Source organism: Lepidothrix coronata, unplaced genomic scaffold, assembly GCF_001604755.1.
Source record: "Lepidothrix coronata isolate B3197 unplaced genomic scaffold, Lepidothrix_coronata-1.0 Scaffold266, whole genome shotgun sequence".
NCBI lineage: Eukaryota > Metazoa > Chordata > Aves > Passeriformes > Pipridae > Lepidothrix > Lepidothrix coronata.
This window is the reverse complement of record NW_016690446.1, coordinates 330,729-351,122: the sequence shown is the minus strand read 5'-3', so window position 1 is coordinate 351,122 and position 20,394 is coordinate 330,729. Positions and strand designations below refer to the sequence as shown.

The window sequence follows — 20,394 nt, the reverse complement described above, 5'->3', positions numbered from 1 at the left end:
GATATTTCAAAATTAACATCTAGTACCTGTCTTCCAAAAGTAAATTAAAAAGTGTTGTGTAACTTAAGAGGAAGATGCAATACCCACAGGCACACACTCACTCACACAGACACAGCAGTTGCTCAGGTTCCTTGGAAGGCAAGGCTGTGGACACCAGAAGCAGAACCTTGTCCACATGTCCAGGGAAAGGTGGATCCCTTCCCCTCCTCTCTGCAGGAGGTGCCCCCTCTCACCCTCTGCTTACCTGACTCCCCTTTTTGAATGGTATAAAATGTCTTTTTAAATCTGTTTGGCAAATACATATTTCAACAGGTTTTGTTTATTTTAAAGGCATATTATTTTTAGCCCCCTCCCATGCTATATATATAAAATACAAAGATCCTCTGCAGCATCTGTACACATCTTAGAACTGAAATGTAAAAATGTCTGTAATTTCCTTATAAAAGACAATTCTGTTTAAATATAGTACCCAATTTTTCCCCCAAAGGGTACTAGCCTTAACTTTTTTTTTTAATTCCACCAGCTGCTTTTGTGGGGTATTTATTTACACATTTTTGGTACCTTTAAACCAAAGAAGTTATACTTTTAAAGACAAAAAAATATATATAGTCAACTGTCATTTTAAAAGAAAAAAAATTGGTACCAAAAGACACTAAACACACAGGTTGAGGTCTGTTATGTCAAGTATCAGGCCAGGGAAAGCAGTAAGCTAATGGGAAAAAGGAAATCACAAAAGCAAACTAAACCAAATGTTTGAATAATGAACTGACCCAGTGAGATGACTGCTCCAGCAAGCTTGGAAATAAACTCAACTGGTTTGTGGACCATGTAACATGTTCAGCCCATCTTGCAGCAGAATTAGGCAATTGAGGTGAATACACGTTTTTTCCTCACAAACAGTTGACCAGAAGGATCTGGCTTTGTCTGCCAACAGCCCTGTGCCCACGTGCAGACATGGCTGTGTGTGCACACAGAGCTTTCACAAACATGGGGTTGGGAGTTCCCAAAGGAACCCACCCCACACAGCTCACCCTGGCCATGGCCCTGCCCATCCCTCTGCAGCCCCAGCAGTGCCAGCACAGCCCTGGAGCGCGGGAACAGCCTGGGACACTCGGTGCTGTGTGTGCTGGGCTCTTCCAGCACAAAGCACCTGCAAGGCCACTCCAGATGCAAGTTCTCTGAAACAAATCCTTGAGCGACCTCAGACATCCCACCTGTGCTCAGTGACTCAGGCTGTGCTGAAGACCAGTTCAGTCAGACAAACAAAAAAAGGTCTCCAAATCCTGTCCCTCTCCACCTTTTTTAAGCTCTACTATACTGTCTATTACCATCATGCAGCTTTCTTCTTTCCCCACAAAAACTGAGAACAGCTTTTAGTCCATCATGTAAGGCCTTTGGTGCTTTCACTTGCGAGCAGGGGCTCAGTGTGAGTTCAACAGCATTTGTGTTTTACACAGATATGGTTTACTGTGAAATACAGCCTCGCTGGGAAGGCAGATGACAGAAGCCTCAACCTCTGACAATGACCATCACTATTCCTCCACCCTCCCAATATTCTTTACACTCCTGCCTTTCTCCCTGGGAAACTTGAGTCCTTTTCTGGCACAGCATCCAGGGAGAGGTATCATTTAAAAGGTTTTAGCACAGCAAGTAGGATGGTGCATTAAGCAGAGGGAAGCTGTTGGATTTAAATCCCTCAAGCAGTCCTTGTCCACTGCACTGCCCGTGTGGCTGTGCACAAATGCAAAAAGAAGGCACCACTTCCTGCTCTTCCAGCCCCTGCCCACAGTGACTGCAGCACCACCACCCCTCGTGGGGCTCCCAACACCGACTGAGCCCTCCTTTCTGGAGCCCAGCTTGGCTCAGGGGGGAGTTCTGCTGAAAGCTACTTTATCCTACAAAAAAATGAGATGGTTGGCAGGGATGAGAATCTGGGCAGGGATATAATGCAGAGGATTTGAGATGCCTATATAAAAAGTGAGAATCTCATCTGGACGCCCGTTGTTTCCAGAAATTGAGAGGGGGAGGCAGGAGATGGAACAAGAACTTGCCACAACAATCTATTGTGAAAAGTTGGGGGCTGTCAGCTGCATTAGAGTAATCTTGCTACTGTGTCCTCCCAATTAAAGGCACTTCTAAAGCTACTACAATACCATATCTACAGTAAAATGTTTTAAGGTTAACAGTGCATTGTCCTGACCTGGATTTCTACAGTCTGAAGTCAAGCTCATGACAAAGAGCACAAATCCGACTAATTGTTCACGAACACATTTTGTGGAGAGAAAGAAAAAGGAACAACCCCTTTAATGGATACACACTGCATTAGCAGATGTGTAGGGTGATAAGTCACAGAACATCAGTGTGTTGTATCTATGCATGAAAGTATTCTTCCTGAAGAGGCTGTCTGACAAAATAGTATGTTCCCAGATTTCAGCTGACATTTCATGTCCACTGCACTGCTTTGGCTTTCCAAGCTGTTTTATCAAAGGGTCATGTCAGTCACTGTCTGGGAAAAAAGGATATTTCAAGCAGAACCCACATTAATGACCACACCAAGCCTCTCAATTAGCTAATGAAGCTCTCCGTCGCATGTAATGAGCCAAACCCCAAAGGACAGGGGGAGTTAGGGACCAGAAGCCCCAGCAGACGAGAACTCCTGAAGACAAAATTGTGCGATTTGAAGCATGACTTGCCTTGCTTTTAAATATTTGTGCAAAACTTACGTAAGGTTTGTATATAAAAATTATTACAGCTTTCAATGCCGCATTTAGCAGTGTTAACTTAGAAAAGACAAAATGATATGCTGTATTCTCCCCAAACCTTTAAATCTCACCACCTCAGTCTTCATTTGCCAGCGTCTCAGTGGACAGCCAGATTTTGGCACCACTTAAAAATTTGCTTAACGGTGTTCCCAAAATGCTCCGTCTGCAGAGGTTCCCTACAGGAGAAAAGGGGAATGAGGAGGAGAGAAAGTCTGGGGCACCCGAGGTGTCATTGAAACCACTGGCTCTGAAGTACATTCTGCTTTGATCCAGTTCTGTGCAGTGGCCTTGCAAGGAAGAGTTGCTTTTGTAGTGCCGAAGGTTCCGGTTCAACATGTCCACTTCATCCGCCAGCACAGACACCCTGTGGAAGGCGGTGACGGAGCCACCCTGGCTGATCTGGGCCTCGGGAACCCAGCGGAAGTAGCACAGTTTCCACAGTTTGATTTGTGTTGCAGAGAGGTGGGGCAGGATCAGGCCGTGCAGGTCCACAGGCTTTGCAAACCAGTCCCTGAAGAACTGCTCCCTGCTGTGGCTTGGGCTCTCTGCTGGCTGGAAAAGGTCTGGCTTCAGTTTTAGTATCAGAGAGTTTCTCCTTGGAAGGAACTCCTGCTCCCCGATGATCCCGTTCTTTAATGCTGGGGGAGCACCTCGCAATGTGGAGCTGTAGTTTTTCTGCAGAAAAGAAACACTGGTAATTTTCCAGTTTTACATTCATTTGAATAGCAGATTTCCCCGAGCTGCCAGAGTGCATCATCCAGAGAAACGCTGCGACCTTTAAACACTTCTGAGCTTGTGAGTCACTACTGCAGGGCTCACAGGGAAAACTGTGGCCACTTGGGCCCTTCGAAAGAAATACATATGTTTTGTAGCAACAAATTATTGACTTATAATCAGTATTTACTGAACATACTGACAACCCGGGGGGGGAAAAGTGGCATGCCATCACTTTTCCATAGGTGAGATTATGCAAATGTCCCAGAAGATGTCCCAGAACACAAGGCTCGACAATTTACATCTTTGCTTCTACAGAAAATCATTTCTTTTGGCTGGGAAGCCAAGGAAATTGAGGCTCCTCCTGTTAAACCACGGGTGTAACACAGGCTGTACCTGCAGCTCTCCCAGCAGGAGCCCCTGTGGGTGGGCACAGGCCCAGCCCTGCCCTGCCCTGCCCAGAGAGCTCAGTTACCTTGGAGCGTTTGAAGGATTTCATGGCCCCGTTGTGCACACACGGCGCGCTCTTCCCCACGTACAGCGGGTTGTGGAACAGCAGGCGGTCCCGGCTGGAGAACTGAAGAGACCAGTCCCAAACACAAGGGAATCTGAGGCCTTTCTCACCACCCAGCTGAATGTTTTTGCTTATAGCGAATTCCTGCAAGTTAACATTCAGGGATGTCATTTAGAGGCAGCACAACAGAGCAGCGAGACAGCTGGAGAAAACAGCTGTGCCCTGTTCTCATTTGGGCAGTTACTTTTCAATGATATTGTTTGCTTACTCTTAATCCCCAAACTGTGATTTTGAGAATATACCAACAGTTTCTCAATGCTCTAATTCTTTGTAAGGTGGCTACCTAAAATTTTAAAGGGAAAATATTTAACAAAATAAGAATGTTTCACTTTTATCAGCCATCAAATGTTTTCTACACAAGGTTCTGTTCAGTTTTCAAAAACAAATTAAGTGTTCAGTCTTCTAAGTGCTTTCATAGTGCATTGCTATCTGAACTTTATGCAGTATTTCCAACTTTTTCAACTATTTAAACAATTACGTCAAGAGATTTCAAAGTTTGCCTGAAGCATGAAATTCTATTTATTGCCTGTCATTCTGCTTTATCAGTTCCAGATATAGATTTGCTTCCTAGAGGAATACAAACAATAACGTACAATAGCAATGCTTTCCTAGGAAAAAACCGAAATTCAATAGACTTTCTTCTTGAACAGTTCCTGTCTCTGCAAAGATCACCTGAAAGGAGATTCTGATCACCTTCATCTGGGGACCTGACTGTTTTGCCCAAACAGAGTGTGACATTTTGCAAAGCACACAGGAGCAACTGAGCTGGGGCGCTGTTGTTTCCAGAGGGGCACAGGGCAGGTGGCAGAGCTCCCACTCACTCACAGTGCTCTCCTTCACGCGCTGGTGGGGGCAGTTGAAGAGGAAGGTGCCGAAGAGCGAGATGCGGGCGCTGTCGTGCAGCAGGGTCAGGTACACCTCGGAGAACTCGAAGGCTGCTGGGTACTGCTCCAGCAGCTGCCACACGCAGTCAAGAAACATCAGGAACAAAGGAGACTGGGAAAAGAAGCAGGGGATTATTAGATTTAACAAAGGCTTCTCCCAGTTCATACTAATTTGTTTGCAGTTATTGCTTCATTAGGGTATTTAGCTGCATCTCTGGTACATTACTCAACAGGGTAAACTATTTGCAGTCTTGTATTTTTTATGGTTCTATGCAACTATAACACCCTGTATTCCTCTTTAGCCACTTGCTTTATCAGAACTACCTTTGCACAGCTTTCCCTTGTCTCTTCTTTCCTTCATACTTATGTAGCTGCAAAAATACTTCCTGCCACCTGGATGTCCCTCATCATTTCCAAATTAGTGCTTGTATGAGCCTTCCTTACCTCTTGGCTTTGTATTTGCAATTTATATACTTCCTTCTTGTTTAAAATGACCAGAAAGCTTATGATTCAGCCATGTTAACTTCTCACTACATTTTGAGCTCTTTCCATAGCAGCCCATGAATGGCAAAAGCATAAACCATCATTTACGTATAGCTTTAGAAACATTTTCCTCTTCCCAGTTTCAATCTTCAGTATATCCCTTGCAATGGTCAAATATCAGCTTTCTCACTATTTCCCTCTGGGCAATAGTTTCTTTATCCCTTCCCCCATTTTCTCCTCTCGGTGCTCAGTGTCCTCGGTTTGTCTGTCAGCTCCACACTTGAGGATATTGCTTTTCTAAGATTCTTGGGCACTGTCCCTGAAAAAGGTTGCTAACCTGAGTCCTCTGTTCTTCCAACCGCAGTTACAAGTCTCTCCTTTGCAATGAAGAGGCCAAATAAGACTGGCTGGAAATGCTGGGAATGAAGCCCTGCACTACCCTCTGTAGATCCCCCTGGAGCTGTGCCAGCTCTGAGCCTGCGGTGCCTCTGTGCCAGCCCAAAGCTTTGAGGGCACTCCACAGGGATCAGACTTTGCATCCAGAACACCAGGGATGAGAGCAGAGATCACTGGTAAAACAAACAGCAAAACTACCTCCTGTAAACCCACTCCTCACCTCCTTTTATTTTAATTTTAAATGTGAGCTGTGCTGGTGTTTGTAACAGTGGGACCTTTTCATGTGGAACACTGAAGCAAAATAAAAATCCATTTCAATGCACCTGGTGTTTCACTGATTCTCACATGGCTACAGAGGATAAAGAAAAGGTCCCTGGACGAAGACTTATTTTCTGACATTATTTTAATGAGATTGCAAAGTATTAAAACGTATTTTTACTTTTAGATTTCTGTACAAATAAATGTCCAGGATGATATCTACCAGATACTGTTATCACATGCAAATACAACTCATTTTTACCTCTTTGTCAGATCTCTTTAAGTGGTTGCACCTATCTAAAAACTGATATCCTGCCATGACCCATTCCTTCTGTATTAAGCTTTGAAATCCAACAATTGTTCGAAAATAGGGATCCAGCATGACTTGGATGAGAGAAGCAGCAACACAGCTCAGGTCCCGTCCCTCTTCCTCTGTGAATAACATACAGAATGAATACAACACATAAGGTATATATGAACATGTACAGAATTGGATCTCTAAGAGCAAGAAGAGGCACCTAGGTCTAGTGTTTTTATTCTAATTTCTTTTAAAAGATCCCTTTTTTTGCTGTAATTGTTCTCCTAGTTAAAAAAAAAAAAAACAAACCAGAAGAAAAACACACCTCTTTTTTCTTAAACTGAGACTCATAGTATAGAAAGGGTTCCTGCAGTACTCAGCACAACAGTGCATTCATCAAGAACAAAATATTCCTTTGATGCTAAGGACTATACTACAGTTCAGACACATAACAAAATTATTTTCCTTTCTAGTTCCCCAAATGACTAACATATTTAGAACTGATGGGGTTTATGTTTAAAGATTACAGTTGATTTTATCTAAATCTGTTTATCTCCATTATCACAGTAATGCTCAGAATTACAGGATGCTCTGCGTTGCATTACCTTGCAGAACTACAGAGACGTGCTTGCACTCCATCATATAGACAAGCTCTGCAGAATGCCTAAGAAATGATCTAGACAGGAAAGGAAAGTGATTTAACAGTTAATATAACAGGTCCACATTCAACAAGAAAAAATATTTGGGATATCTATATATCTCTCTATATAACTCATATATTAAAACAGAGAATCTTCCAAATGATGGATTGCTTATTTACACTGCTGAAAGCTTTCCACAGTTCATTAAAACCATCCTATTAGTGGTACAAACCTAATGTACTCTAACCAGTGAGTATTCTCCAGTGAGGACAGCCACTTCTCCTCGGTTTCTTCAAAAGGCTCTGCAACAGGGAAAGTAATGACATTGCAGAACAACTTCAAATAACTATCCCTGTTAGCCAGATCTATTCAAATTCACTGCATTTCAAGAAAATAACCACCGTGAGAGAAGGCCAGTCCAGCCTACCATTGACACAGAGCTGTTTGAGTTTGATGTGTGCAGCCTGGATTTCCTGGATGTTCGGGAGACACTTGTCCAGGTCAGATTTGTAAACATCACTTCTCAGGGGATGGCTCCGAGTTATTGCATTACAAATCCTATGTCAGGAAAAGAATCAGCAGGTTTGTTATTGCAGAGGAAAGAAACAGTCTTTCAAGAAATGTGCCACAGTCTTTAACTGCAAACTAGAACCACATAAAACATGCACCTTATTCTCAAAAAAAAAAGTTTCCTAGTTTGTATGCAGGAGATATATTGCTCCTGCCATAAACCTAACGACTCAGAGATTTTTGGTATGTGCTAGTCACAAAACGAAGAAATGGAAATGCTGGAACATGAAAACAATGCATTTGGGAAATGAAAATCTGAGGCTGACTGACAGTTAAATAGTGCTATTCAATTTTTAATTTTCCATCATTTGTAATAAGACTTATCTATGCTAAATAAACAGAACATATATAAAGCTTGTGAAGTCAGGAAATCTGACAAGGTGTCAAATAAAACTCAGAGCTCCAGTTCGCACAATGCAGGTGTTTGCACTACTACAGAAATTCACTCTACAAATTAAACCAAAGAACAAAAAATAACAAGTTAGTAAAGTACTTATGCAAGGCTCTAAATGCCTTCAATCTTTCATCAAGGACAGCGAATGACAAATGTTTCACAGAAATACCAAGTGCATTGTGGCACTAAATCTACAGAACTGTATTTCCCAGTGTTCCCACTGTCTTGCCGAAGCAGGTAAGAAAATCTCCACCAATGTAGGCTGTGTTACAGTAAATCTGATCCTTTATCAGTAAATTCTGCCACCTAATGATGAGCCGCCTAAAAAATAAACATGCCCTAAAATCTGAAAAGTTATTCAGTATTTGAAACTGAGGTGGACCTTGAACAGAAATTGTGCCAGAACTACATCCAGAGAACAGTGTCTCAGAAGTCCCCACACTACAACACTATGAAGCAAATATCCATCCCTGCTGTATGTTACAGTCACCACTTGTGTTATTCTGACCCTCTGATTAGGGAATAACTCAACTAATCACTTACCTTTGATCAATCCTTCGTTGCTGCAATACATCTTTAATGTTGGCCATTCTTACAAGGGCACTCCCGTTAGGGTGATTCCAGGACCATAACTGATATGGGGAAAGAAACACAAAAGAAAGAACAAAATAATATAGGTTAGTGTTATTCTGTAGAAATATCTTATTAATGCTACACAGAACTCTGTTCATTGGCAAACACAACTTTAAGATTCATATTGTACAATGATCAAGAACAGCAACAGAATAAAGACAACACTTACTGGCATTCGCCTCCCAATGAAAGAGTAGGAGTATAGCTTAAGGTCTTGATCTGCTAAGGAAGATGGAACCACAAAATATTCTGGAAGGCTTGGGGAAAAAAATACAATAAAGAAAGGTCACTTTTCCCTGTGTTTTTTACCAGCTTCTCTCTTGCCGCAGCTCAGTCAAACTGCCCCACAGCAGCCCCTGCAGTGCTGTCCCATGTGATGGCACAGGCACGGCTCAGACAGAGCTGTTTGGAAACGTGTATGTTCCACAGAGAAGGACAAAAGCATGAAAGCCACAGATGCCAAAATCTGACATTTCCTTTAATGACAAGGCTTGCAGCATATTTCAGCTGGGGAGCCCTCCAGGGAGCGGCCCGTTTGTGAGGTGCAGAGCACGGGTGGGTGGGACGGAGGCTGTGGCAGAGGAGACAAGACAATTCCTGACAGGACAATTCCAAGGCAGTACAATTCCCTTCCCCCAGTGTCCCAGAGCAACTTACCAAGTAGAAATCATATACCCCTCGTTGACTGAACACACTCTCCACTCAGATGCACCAGTCCTTTTGATTTCTCTGTCCCAGTCAGAGTAGGTTTCAAACAAAGGTGTCTGCTGAGCACTGGCACTGCCGATGCCACCGCCACCACCTCCTGGGTCTATGCCATTCACCTTTGCTAGGAAGAGAAAAGTCATCAATGCACATTAAAAAAAAAAAGGAAAGAAAAAAATTAACCCCCTCACCTTCCTAATTGCAAGAATGAGCCACTAGCATCAGGACTAATATTACCTATTTTTGCATTACAAGAAAGCAGTGATTTAATGACAGCTTGGTGATACATGAAGATGTAAATGCATTTTTTTCCCCCACAATTTCAATAGAAAACATCAAATTGGTATGCTGTGCTGCTTGATAGAAAGCAAGACACATATTAACACTCAGGAACAAATGTTACGTCCAGTCACGCAATTTCTTTCTTCAATATGCCAAAGTTCACAACATTTTAAAAAAATAAAGCCTTTACAGGCTACCCTTTAATAGGTACCTTGTGAAGAAAGAAAAATAAAACTTATATCATTTCAACAACTTTAAATGACTGCTGTATTAACAGCAAATAAAACAGATGGAAGGCCAGGTTAAAATATGTTTTTATATATCTATATTTATATCCACAAAAAAAGATGGTCTACCATTTTGTGTCAAGGGACCAGGAGATTCTATAGTTTGTTGCTAATACAGAAGGATCTCTTTTGCAGGTCATTCTTTAGGTGCCAAGGAGACACTCAGCAATGTCAAAGGAAACTGCTTTTTTGTTTCTTGACACTTGGAAGTAAATTTTTAGAGGAAGGTGGAACAAACTGAGACAACTCTCTCAGCTCCCCCGTGAAAGCTCTGATCTTTGGCTGTTCTAGTCTGTAAGGATGCAAGAGCCTGCCCAGCCACAGCAGGAACAGCGTCAGGGCTCTGCTGACATCTCACTGACTGTGCAGTGCCTACCTTCTGTATCTACCCATTTCATTCTTGCACTGGTACTCTGACTACTTATGTTTTTCTGAAGAAAACTGGACTAAAATCAGAAAGAAGTAGTTCTTCAAAGACAGAAGCAGAGAAATATGATAATTAACAAAAACTGTCACAATTTTACTGTTCAATAGCAAGATATGTAACTATCAAATATAGTCTGGGAAAAAAACGATGTACACCAGAGCAATGCAGGTTTTTTATGTTCCTCAGGAAGCACAAAGACAGTATCTCACCTCTTACTTTACTGGGAGTAGGAGGGATAGAGAGTCATAAAACAGTGCTGGAATTGCAAGAGTAAAGCCAGAGATCTCTGCTACAAACCCGAGTTCACAATAACAACAATCCCCCAACCCAAAAGTATTTCAAACTCTCTTCTCCAGCAGCTGCAGGATAGCAGAACAACTATCCTTTGCCATTCTGGTCTGCTGCTCCAGAGGAACATTTTACCCACCGTATGTAATTCTTCCACTAGGTATTTTTCCATACAGCAAATGGTATTTTAAGGACAGAGTAAAGGCAACTTTGTAACAGACTAACATTGTATTGCAATTTTATCTGCAAATTGGCTTCCTCTCTAGTCCTTTATAACACTAAAGTACATGGACCTCAATAACTGCCAGAGTTGTAGGAGGTAAGAAGTTCTCTGTGTACTTATGTGTGCAGCATGATCACATGCACAGCTGTTCTCGTGCATGCACAGGGCAGTCACGGAGGCACCTGCACGAAGAACATGCATTTCTGTGCAAATCTGAAGGCCTGCTCTCATAATTCCACAACATTCATACTTGGTAACAGGCAGGTCAGTGGTTTCTAGTGCCAGCTGCTGAGTGAATCTCTCAGTACCACAGAACTCCAGCAATGGCACCTTCTCTGAGTGAGGCTTGTGAGGCAGAGCTGAGGCTTTCAGTGGTGTATTGGCTGGGGAACACTCCAGTGACCGCACAGCATTGCACTAGAAATCAAGTTCCAAAGGATCTGGTTCAGGCTTACCTAACTGACAAGGTTCAGGTGGAGACTGGCCTTGAGCAGAGAGGGTGTGCTCCAGCTCAGCAGGGGTGGTGGAGGTTTTGAGTGGTAAGAACTGCCTAGTAAGCCTCTAGGAAAGAAGGTATGGAGTCCCAAGTTGCACAAATCCTCCTGCAATACCACCAGAAGAGAAACTTATTCCCAAAAGAAGGGCAGGTGAACAAGCCTGCCTGATGGGAGATTAACTGGCTACTTAACTGCACCGATGCAGACAAACAATAGGAGGATGGAAGCGTGGATTGACAAATAGGAGTAGTCATGCTGACATAGGTACTTTGGCTTTGTTTCTGACAGGAAAGACATTTCTTTTGATTTTGGTCGTTAACATCTATCACAATGAATGACTTACAACCATTATAAGTAAGAAGCTGGGTGCAGAACAAGCTGATTTTGTTACCCCTGGAGAAAGCCTCAAATGCTTTTTGCCACTGGTTCCAGACAGAAGTCTTACTAAAAATACATATTACGAAGTAGGAAAAAACCACAATCAAAGTACTTTCATACTTACCTAGATTATGATACATTTCCCCAACATACTCAAATGCAAAGAGAAGCTGAAGATCTGTTGGCTGAGAATAATGAGCTATTGCAAGGCACACCTAGGAGAGAAACATTTCTTACTGTTATTTATAGACAAAAAAATAATGCCCTTAAGTATGCAGAGCTGTTGAAAAGCTAGAAATCAGTCTTCTGATATTTTATTTCCATATTTTATCTGAGTGAATATATAGTTGCACATACTGATATTTGCCACACTGCAATCATATCATGACCATCTGTCAAGAGTGACCAACTGGTAAGGGTGGACTAAGTCTTTGCAAGAAGGGTCAGACTGCAACAGGCAGCCCTAAAGATGACCCTCTGTATCCAGAGAGACAAGCAAGGACTTGGAGCTCGTGTGTTGTGCCTGCCCACCTGAACGGAGAAGTAAGGAGGAGAACAGAAAAAGCAGAGCACAACACAAAGGTAGTGAGCACAGCACAGCAAAATCTCATTTGTAACTGGTATTTCAACTACATTTTTAAAAATAAAGAGTACTTATCAGTATAGCCTAAGAACCTAAGAATGGCCATGCTGAGTCCATTCCCAAGGTAAACTTAGCACTTTGCTCCTGACAGCAGCCAGCAATCCATGCTTAAGGAAGGGGGTGAAACACAGGAAACACTGAATGGAATTTTACCAGCATAATTTTCAGCAATTCAGCCACTTCCTGAACTAAAATTTGGTATCAGTATTTAACAGCATTTGACAGATATTTCTTGTACAAAGTTGTTGGTTGTACCAGGAGGTTTTTGATGTGACATCCCTTTACAGAAGTCCCATTGGTTCTTCCCCTAAGACTCCTGAGATTAAACTTGAGTGCAGCACATGGTTTAGGATTAGATACTAGACTTAAAATACAGTCAAACTTTTCTAGTCTCTCTTTAAATGCAGATAGTCACTAACAGATACAGAAGATTTGACTAAAAACGTAATATCTAGAAGAATCCCACTCAGGAATTTAAAAAATCAATTAGAAACTGGCACTGTTACACTGCAAATTGCAGGATTTCAATGGGGTCTTGAGCTTTGCCCTCTTCCCTTAATATTTGCTTCTCCATTTTACTAAAATGTACCTGCCTTATCTCTAAAGAAAATACTTAAGGAAAAGAAGGCCATAAACCACAGGACTCTGTTCTACATGTTCAGATACAGATATTGTATGTGACAAAAGTTTTTAATCAGGGACATAGTGCAAGTCCACATTATTACCACCTAAAATTTTTCCTATTTTCTTCCTTCCCCTTCTCCTTTCCATGACTTTCCACATTTGGGAACACAATGACACATTTATTCATGGTGTAGCAGTTAAGGATACTATTTTTGAAAAACATTCTGTGCATCCAAGAATTGTTTTCTGTTAATGAGGGAAAGTTTTCTTGTTGTGATTGCCATAAAAGAAAGATTTGCACAACAGAACTGAAGGAATAAAGCACTGAGGGACAGGAAAAAAGCCTGAGAGCTCAGTTCTGCTAAGTTCTACATGGAGAAAGTTACCACACTTCTACTGGCTTGTATGCAATATATATGGCATTATGGAACTTTTGCTGTATTTCTATATACTTTGGCTTTTGGTGGGGACACTCCTCATTATTTAAAAAACTAGTAATGACAATAGACTAATTTCAGCTGAAAACGTTTTTTCACCAACACTTCCCAACAAAAAAATTCCTATCAAGTCTTAGAACAACAGCTTCTTTAACTGATCTCCCCACACTTTCAGCTCTACAAGGAAACCGCAAAAGAAAATAGAGGACAGAACATTCCGAGGGTGACAACCCCTCAGAACACCCAAACAGTACAAGAGTCCCTGGGAAACAGTCTAGCAGGACTTGTCAAATGAACATTTACAAGCTCATTGCCAGGATTTGGTAAAATTTTTCATGACTATCATGAAATAACTGGAAGGCATGCTCATTTTATTAAATCTTGTGATTTCAGTGTACAAGCCAAAGCTGAAGAAGCCAGCTATTCAACAATATCTGGCCACTTCTAACAGATTTCTTATGGCTACCATTAAAAATGAAACACAATGGAAATCTCTGTATATACACATTTTTACTTCCATTTTTCTTTGTAGCTTTTCACTGCTAACTGATTCTAGCAGAGCTATTCCTCATCTTTTTTTATGGAGTGAAAGTTGAAAGCCTTTACTATACTGATCCACTCTCAAGGCTTCAGGATAAACTGCAAGACATGAAAAAAATTCCATTGTGCTGCCAAATAACACAATAGAAATACAGTAAAACCTATTTTTGAAAGCAGCAGCTGAAATCTCTGTCATTTACTTGCTACATTTGAAAAAGATGGGGGGGGTTACTGTGTTAAGAGGGATAAAATGGCAGGAGAGGGGATAGTAACCATTCAGATCTGGTTCCCCCAAAAAATATGACACCATAGCTGTGCTTTTAAACAAAGCAGCTGAAAAATCCCTCCAAGGGTTCCATAGAATAGAAAAAACACACCAGGTATTGCATGGGTGAAACAGTTTGACCTCTATTGCTTTTATTTAAAAGAGTGATATATTTATTCTGCTGCTATCTTCATTTTTACATTTTAGAAAAATTCTGCTCATATATATACACTAAACAAGCATTAAAGACACACTCATTTTCAGTTTATTCCTCACTAAATCCCTATAGTAGTTTTATAGTCCTAAAGATCCCAAAGACAAGCACATTCCACAGATCTCAGCAGATTATCGCCGTAAGTAGAAAGCTCTTAAATTGGAAGCCAAACATGTTTTACAGGAAGCCTTCTCATATCAAACTGAAAAATGTTTGGTATTCTTGCCAATTCACAATCGTGTAAAGCTCTAGATACTCAGGCTCAGACAAACAACAAGAGAATGGGCTGCTTGTTGGAAAGTTCATGTATTAAAAGCAGTAAACACAATGGCTGCAGTTGTTTCATAGTACAAAGGCCACTTCCCTGTGTCATGTCCCCTGTTCAACCCTTATCTGAGAAAAATAGATGATAACTTGCAGGGCACACCCTCCACTTCATCAGGATTTTTACCAAGGACAAGAGCTCCAAGGTATTTCCAATGCTCTTGCAGAAGACTTTTGAACAGTCCTATTCCAGATGTGCTAAGGTAGCATAGCCCGGCTTCCTTAAGCCAGGCCACCTGTCTCACCAGCTGCCTGGAAGGATGCTGCTTTCCCTTGCTACTGCAGTTCCTATTCCAACCAGACACTTGCAGCAGAAAGTCATGCAAGCAGGGCCAGATCAAGCCCCACAAACAGAATTTGTTAATCTTCCTAAGCTGGAAGTCTTCTTGGGAAAATAAGTATTCAGGCAATAAGTCTTCCAGTCCTAACCCTCACACATGTTCTCATAGCTGCAAAGCTATGAATTGTCTAACTGAGAACTGCTTTTTTCCACTTCTATAAGAATTCCAATACCAGCTGTACATAATACTTAATTTGGTTTGGGCATGAGAGGAAACATTACAAAGCTTTCAAAAGCTCAAGTAAATTTTTTACATATCAGGATCCTTGTTTGTACAAGAATGTGTTTGAATTCTAAGTACAGGTTTCCTAAGCATTAAGAGAATTATTAAAATACCTCTCTATTTTTTAAAATACCTTTTACCTTTGTCCAGAGCAGCTGTGGATGCCCCAATCCTGGAAGTGTCCAAGGCCAGGTTGGACGGGGCTTTGAGCAACCTGGGCTAGTGGAAGGTGTCCCTGCCCGTGGCAGGGGTTGGAACTAGATGAGCTTTAAGGTCCCTTCCAACCAAAATCATTTTGTCATTCTGTAAGTTTACTTCTGAAATAAGTTTTCTTCACACCCTCCAACCCACTCCAAGACAGTATCTTCCCATGCATTCCCTGTGTCTTGAGACATTACCAATTTTGTGATCTGTATAAACAATTAGAGCAAGGTAATAGAGTTGGGGAACACATTAGAAAGGGTCAGGACCATTTGTCCAAAACTCTTAAGAGTTTCATATTATTGTTCATAACAATTAGGAAAAAAATGTTCCTCTTCATCCCAAGTGTTATGACATAGGAGAAGGCTAGTTTTGATTGCACAGGAAACAAGATTTGAGATAAATAACTTTCCTTCTGCTTTGACTGAGCATGTGATTCTGAAACTGCTCTCATTCTCATTCAAAAAACTTCCTGAAGGAAAAAAACTGAGGGAGTTCCAGAAGAGAAAGGGACTGAGAAAATGGAGATACATTTATGGAGATACAGGGTGTGTGCCATTCTGGTGCACTGCCAAGATCCATATGGACGGTGAGGCAACACTCTATCCATCATCTTACAATCATAACATCTAAAGCCTCACCTTTTCATATTTATTTTCTCAGTCTAATGTCAAGTGCTGCAGTGGCTAGAAAATGGCAGGACTTCTCAGTTTGACTGTTTGTTGTCATTTTTGGAACAAAATAATTCCTTTCCTTTAAGGAATGTGAAAATACTTCCTTTTTTGCACTGCCTAACTTAAGACTTCCCCAACTTGCTTACTCTTGCTTCCCCATCCTCCACTTCCTCCCACACCCATCTGGCTTTCTTTCTTTTGGAGACTCTATAGCTTTATTTTAGAGACAAAACAGAATTAAACTGCTAAACAGTGATGAGTGAAAATTTCCATTCCCTCTCTTTTTCCTTAACTCTTGTCTCCCAAACATCCACTAATAAAAATGAGGAAGAAAATATTTACCTGACTGATTAATGCTGAGATCCTCACAGAGAGACTTGGAATAATCTCTATTCTAGTAAGGCAGCTTAATTAATTATTCTCCCTTATGCTCTGTTCAGCAAATAGAGGCACTTCCTTAGGAACAGATTACACTTTCTTTGTCAACACCAATTTATGTCACTGAATGCTGTTGAGTATTTCCAGTACATGCACAGAACTGTGCAAATTACTTAACTGTATAAAGTTAGTATCTGTCCTCTTTGTAATTATTCCATATATTTAAAGCTCATTTCTAGTGGTTAGGGTGCAGGACTCTCACCGCTGCGACCCGGGTTCGATTCCCAGCCCCCCGGGCAGATGGAGCTCGTCAGCCCTGTAAGGCAATCCATCTAAGAGAAGGTCACTCTAAACAAACCTACGTTCTGAGACCCTCACTGCCACTGTCCGAGTTTCACTCGGCCCCGGCAGATGAACCTCAGGATTAAAGGGTGGGCTCAGTTCAGCGCACGCTGGGTCTCACCTAAAAAATCCACTGCGCAGGCTCGAAGGGTCAATGACCTTTCCCAAATCTTCGCTCGCGAAGACTGGCCATTATTATTAAAGCTCATTTTAAATAGTAATTACCATGCGTATTGTTTTTATATAACTATTGCACTAAAGGGAACATTTCCTATCATCTGGCAACAAGTTAGAGACATTTATACTCCTATAACTTGAAGTGCATATTTTAGTAGCTAGATAGTTCATTTTGACCTACCACTGCTTTATTTACAGGATGCTACTCCTCTATATAACAAGGATGACGTTTCATTACAGCCCAATCTAACCCTGGCAACTGTGAAGAGAAAGGTGGACTAGCTGATGGTGTCCCCAGGCCCCTCCCATGCATTCTCCTCTGCAACATTCTCCCACTCAGAGGACAATGCACACTCAGCCCATGAGCAGGATTTCCCTCACATCAGAACTCAGTTATACTTCAAGTCTTGGTCTTTCCTACAAAAGTTATGCACACACAGTTATTTCCAAGCAGACAGCTACCAGTGTTTTCAGGCACAAAGAGCTGGATGTACATATGGATTAAAGAGGCCCTTCAGAACTTTAAGGAGGCCTGTTTGCTGTCCTTTGTTTTTAAACATCAGGACAACTTTGCTAATAGGTACTACCTGAAGGGCAGAAACAGAAAGCAGATAAAATCTTTCCAGAGTGTGGTGCCAGCATGCCACCTAAATGTCAGAAAGAGCAAGACACCTCCAGTCAATATGCTGTGTGCCCTTCTAGATGTGCTCGCCAGCCCCCCAAAATAATATAAGCAAAATCCCGATACAGGAAAACTGATCTAAGGACCTCATGGTTTACACATTTATATTTTAAAGCTAACAGAACATGTTATTAACAGAACCTTTTCCCCCTTCAGTTGAATTGTGCTTCTGTGATTCACCCACACAGAGTTGCAGTAATCTACTTGCTGCATTAAAACTGCAACAGTAGCCACACAGCTGATATTTGTACACGTTTTCTTGGACTCCTCTAGTGAGCATATTCTGATACTTGAAAATGGCAGGTGTAACACTTCTGGTCACCACCAGCACAGTGTTTATAACCACACCGACTCAGATCCTTCAGGATCTCCAGAACTAGCTGTTCTTCCTAGGAACCACCTAAGACCACGTAACTGTAAATGCCTAAAGTGCTTCCCTAAAAAGGTTTCACTGTTTGCTCTGGCTGAAGTAAATGCAGCCTGAAAAGCATTAATGAGATGCTGAGTTTATTCTCTCTTCCTCCCTTCTCCAGGCAAATCACCCTCCTCAGCTGGAACAGCCAACTAGACACAGTTGCTGTACAGATGCAGCAGGTGAGGACTGCTCCAGGAAGGTTTCTGGGAAGCTGACAAAGGGGAACTGGCTGCTGGAAGATTGCCAGACGTGAAAGGTTACAAACAGCCAAGGCAGCAGCAAGGAGGGAGCTGCACAAGTGGCAAGGCCAGAACAGTGTCTGCAGTACCCTGCCCCTGCTCTCAGGGAGGGCAGCAGGGGAAGCAGCAATGGGCCAGCTCTGCAGTTACTCGGCTGGAACTGCAAACACACTTATGCCTGGGCAGATGGTTCTTAGGACTTACAGGGCTAAACTCAAACTTCATCCTACTGAGAAGGGGGATTCTTAAGCTCTGAGAGCAAACTGGGTCATTCCTTACGAAAGGCCAGCTATGCCACGGAGGCCAGAGGAGCTGGAGCAGCCCCTGACAGCAGAGAGCCAGTGTGTGCAGGCTGGGCAGCCCTGCCCAGCACAGCTCACCCGGGGGCACAGACCAACAATGCCCTACCACTCTGGGGACACTCCTGGCAACCAGGGGAAACGGGGCAAGGAATGACATGTCTAGGAGGGTACAGACCAGGGTAACTCCTCCTGTCAAGAGGTACACCAGTCTTCTCTAAGAAAATGTTTTATGTAGATTAGGCAAATTGATCTTTGCAAGAGCTTGTTGAAGAACTTGCTGTGTGAAACAATTAAGAAGGATATCCACAAGGCAGTACACTCAACCTAGCGGTAAATTAGGCTTACAACTTTCACAAATGTATCAAAGTTTCAAACATTTTCCATAAAAAGGACAAACATCTGTTGTACAGCTGCAATGCAGTATTCAGATTCCAGTCTTTAAAGACTTATTTAATAAATTCGTAATTTTTTAAAGTACAACAGATATGAGAAGATATAGAGTTTTATCTATTATGATAAGAAACAGTTAATACATCACATTAAATTTTTCCCTAATAATTTTGACTCTAGATATCTAGATATTCTGCTGTAATAGAATGTGACTAATTTGCAATTCTTACCCCCTAACTTGTCTATCAAAACATAATACAAAATGTTCTTCTCTGCACAACTGTTGCTACATGTAATGACTACAAGGCAGGACATAATAAGAAGCCTTTAATACCTTTTTTGCACTTTCGGGACCTGCCTCATCAAAACGAAATCTGACAATCCGGAAGTCTTTGCAATAAATTATTAATTCCGTTGGATTAAATTTAAGTTTTTGGTTGGGACCCAGGACCTTCTGCTTCCTCTTGGTGTCATTCACTGCAAATAAGAGACAAAGTTATTGGACTGTGCTCTGTAAGTATTCACAAGGTTGGTTCAAACAGACAAAGTCATGTTGCTACCAGTTTTTTATTTAATAGACTATTTCAACTGAGGTAGAAAATCTGTTAATTCCTGCTAGTAAAAGCTTGTGCTTCACTAAATTTAGGGTAAACCTCATGTTTTTGAAAAGGGGTAACAAAGGTGGGCCAGTGCAAGACAATGTAACAGGTAATATAACCTCTTCAGTTTAAAAAAAACATTTCTTCATAATGTTCTTCCTCAGATCCACATTAATCTTTAAACAGTGATCACAACAAACTTTGGGCACTGAAAATTTTTAACTAATGATTTAAATTACCTACAGTCAGAAAACCAAGTATTTTACAGCCCATGCCATAAAGATTTGAAAAACATTCCTCTTAAGAAATGGGTTAGCCTAAAGAATCCAACAAAACAGAAACTGGTTCTTCATAATAAGTATTTTATTTCTTTAGATTAAGATGTCTACTGTCATTTGCAGATTTTTTAGGACCATTAGCTACGAACTTGCTAAGAATTAGACAAGATTGAAAATTACAGCATTTCTGTTGTCAGATATCCCAGCTATGTGTAAATTGTATAAGTGATGTGCTTTTTGCCATCCAGTGTGTTTCACTGGCAGATTCATATGTTGAATATAAAGAAGTTGCTAACAACATTTTGTACTGCTATAGTAGGTGTCTATCCTAGAACACTTGTTGATTCAGTACTGTAGTTAAATTTAAAATCAATATAAAGACCCAACTAAATAAGTCTCCTGCGTGGCACCTC

The 20,394-nt window shown here is 41.4% G+C and overlaps 1 protein-coding gene across 5 annotated transcripts in view; it reads right to left on the bottom strand.

The window, feature by feature from the left end:
• Positions 1–495: 495 nt before the first annotated feature.
• The window catches only part of MTMR10 (myotubularin related protein 10), a 35,172-nt gene continuing 15,273 nt past the window's right edge, over positions 496–20,394 (bottom strand). For 4 of the 5 annotated variants that reach the window (XM_017835895.1, XM_017835896.1, XM_017835899.1 and 1 more), the window contains 12 exons: positions 19,439–19,581; positions 11,819–11,909; positions 9,265–9,436; positions 8,777–8,864; positions 8,518–8,606; positions 7,438–7,568; positions 7,243–7,312; positions 6,975–7,045; positions 6,334–6,503; positions 4,876–5,046; positions 3,952–4,134; positions 2,838–3,437 (listed from right to left, as the gene is read on the bottom strand). In XM_017835895.1, coding sequence (XP_017691384.1) covers positions 2,838–3,437; positions 3,952–4,134; positions 4,876–5,046; positions 6,334–6,503; positions 6,975–7,045; positions 7,243–7,312; positions 7,438–7,568; positions 8,518–8,606; positions 8,777–8,864; positions 9,265–9,436; positions 11,819–11,909; positions 19,439–19,581 — 1,979 coding nt within the window. Of the gene's footprint in view, positions 3,438–3,951; positions 4,135–4,875; positions 5,047–6,333; positions 6,504–6,974; positions 7,046–7,242; positions 7,313–7,437; positions 7,569–8,517; positions 8,607–8,776; positions 8,865–9,264; positions 9,437–11,818; positions 11,910–19,438; positions 19,582–20,394 lie in introns of all 5 variants that reach the window. The other variant, XM_017835894.1, reaches the window with a different exon arrangement.